Source organism: Sphaeroforma arctica, assembly GCF_001186125.1.
Source record: "Sphaeroforma arctica JP610 unplaced genomic scaffold supercont1.171, whole genome shotgun sequence".
In the NCBI taxonomy this organism is placed as follows: domain Eukaryota; class Ichthyosporea; order Ichthyophonida; genus Sphaeroforma; species Sphaeroforma arctica.
The window spans coordinates 124,166-125,757 of record NW_014040387.1 but is presented as its reverse complement, the minus strand read 5'-3'; the positions used below and the strand labels follow the sequence as shown (position 1 = coordinate 125,757).

Genomic DNA, 1,592 nt, shown 5'->3' with positions numbered 1-1,592 from the left:
TTATATATTATTACTATATATATATATATATATATATATACATATATATATATGTATATATATATATGTATATATATATATGTATATATATATATAAATAATATATATATATATATATATACATACATATTTGTGCGCATGTGACATACATTGTTTTAGAATTGGAGTGGAGAGCTTGTCTGATTTGAAGGCCTTCTCCACGCCATGTGCAGTGATCATGGCCACCATAGTTGTATGACTTATATTTGTAGCTTGTTCCCGTGTTGATAAATAAGTTGATATGATTGTTTTAGCCACTGTCGCTTTAGTTGGCTTACAAAAAATTGGAACAGCTATGTCATGTATCAAACTGGTTGCGTACTATGAGCAATTATGTTTCTATACCTTAGATTGTGTATTGTTTTACTATATGTACTATTGCTATCCACATACGAACAATCCAATACAAATATTAAAGATAGCCTTCTCAACAAGATGTCGTATTAGAGTAGAATTCTAAGGCCCTACCAACAGATGACACAAAAAAAATTATAAAATAGAGAAGAACCAAAATTTGGCTTTTCGAGAGGCCGCTGAATGGATGAGAAGCCCGCCAGATACAAATGGGCGGCAAATATCTATAAATAGATCTATCAATAGAATTGGTTTTATTTTAAGCTCAAGATTCGCATGGCCCTCCCAGCTCCCCAGTCCCCGGACTGGAGACTCCGTTCTGATATGAGAAATGAAGAACACCTTTTAGTTATATTTAATTTTTTTTTAAGTGATCATGAATATTTATTTTTGAAATATTACGTTTGTAATTTCAACAGTCTGACATCACATGTATTGATATATCCATAAATATCAGAGCCTCGTAAAGAACATAGATATATGTACATAGCTTTATTATTTATATATATATAAATAAGTGTACATAGTATATGTACATATAAAAGCGAGCAATTTGAACACATTAAAATATACGCACCAGCCAGGCTTTGATAGTTCATCAGTGTAGTACAATATGGCGGATTCCTTGCCCAAAGAACAGCTTGATGTGCTCACTAATGTGTATCATCTGACCACAAAGAAGCAGCTATCGGACGTAGCGAAGAAACCGAAGACAGTGGAGAAACTGGTCGATATTAGCAAAGTGGTGTGTGTGCGACCACATTCGTGTTGCGATATTTTTTTATCAATATTGTTATTTGGAGTTTATTTTTATGTATTTCGATACATATTCATGTCCATTTGGATATGTATTGATGAGTATTTATATCATTTAACTTGTAAAAATGTTTACATACACTTATTTATCATTTAACTTGTATAAATGTTTACATACACTTATTTTACACCACGTAATGTTATGGGTATGTTGTGAGTGTGTTTTCACAAACAACTCACTATATCATATATATATATATATATTTATATATATATATATATATTTATATATATATATATATATATATATATGTAGATATATATAATAATAGTATATATATATATATATATATATATATATGTGTGTGTGTGTATCTGTGTCTGCGTGTCTGTGTGTGTACATTTGTGTTTGCGTGTGTATGTGTGTGTCTGTATGTATGTAT

General features: G+C 30.2%; 1 protein-coding gene across 1 annotated transcript in view; it reads left to right on the top strand.

Moving 5' to 3' along the window:
* Positions 1 to 838: 838 nt before the first annotated feature.
* Positions 839 to 1,592, top strand: part of SARC_03392 (hypothetical protein) — a 16,509-nt gene continuing 15,755 nt past the window's right edge. The window contains exon 1 of the mRNA XM_014302826.1: positions 839 to 1,138. Coding sequence (XP_014158301.1) covers positions 1,007 to 1,138 — 132 coding nt within the window. The 5' untranslated portion in view covers positions 839 to 1,006. The remainder of the gene's footprint in view (positions 1,139 to 1,592) is intronic.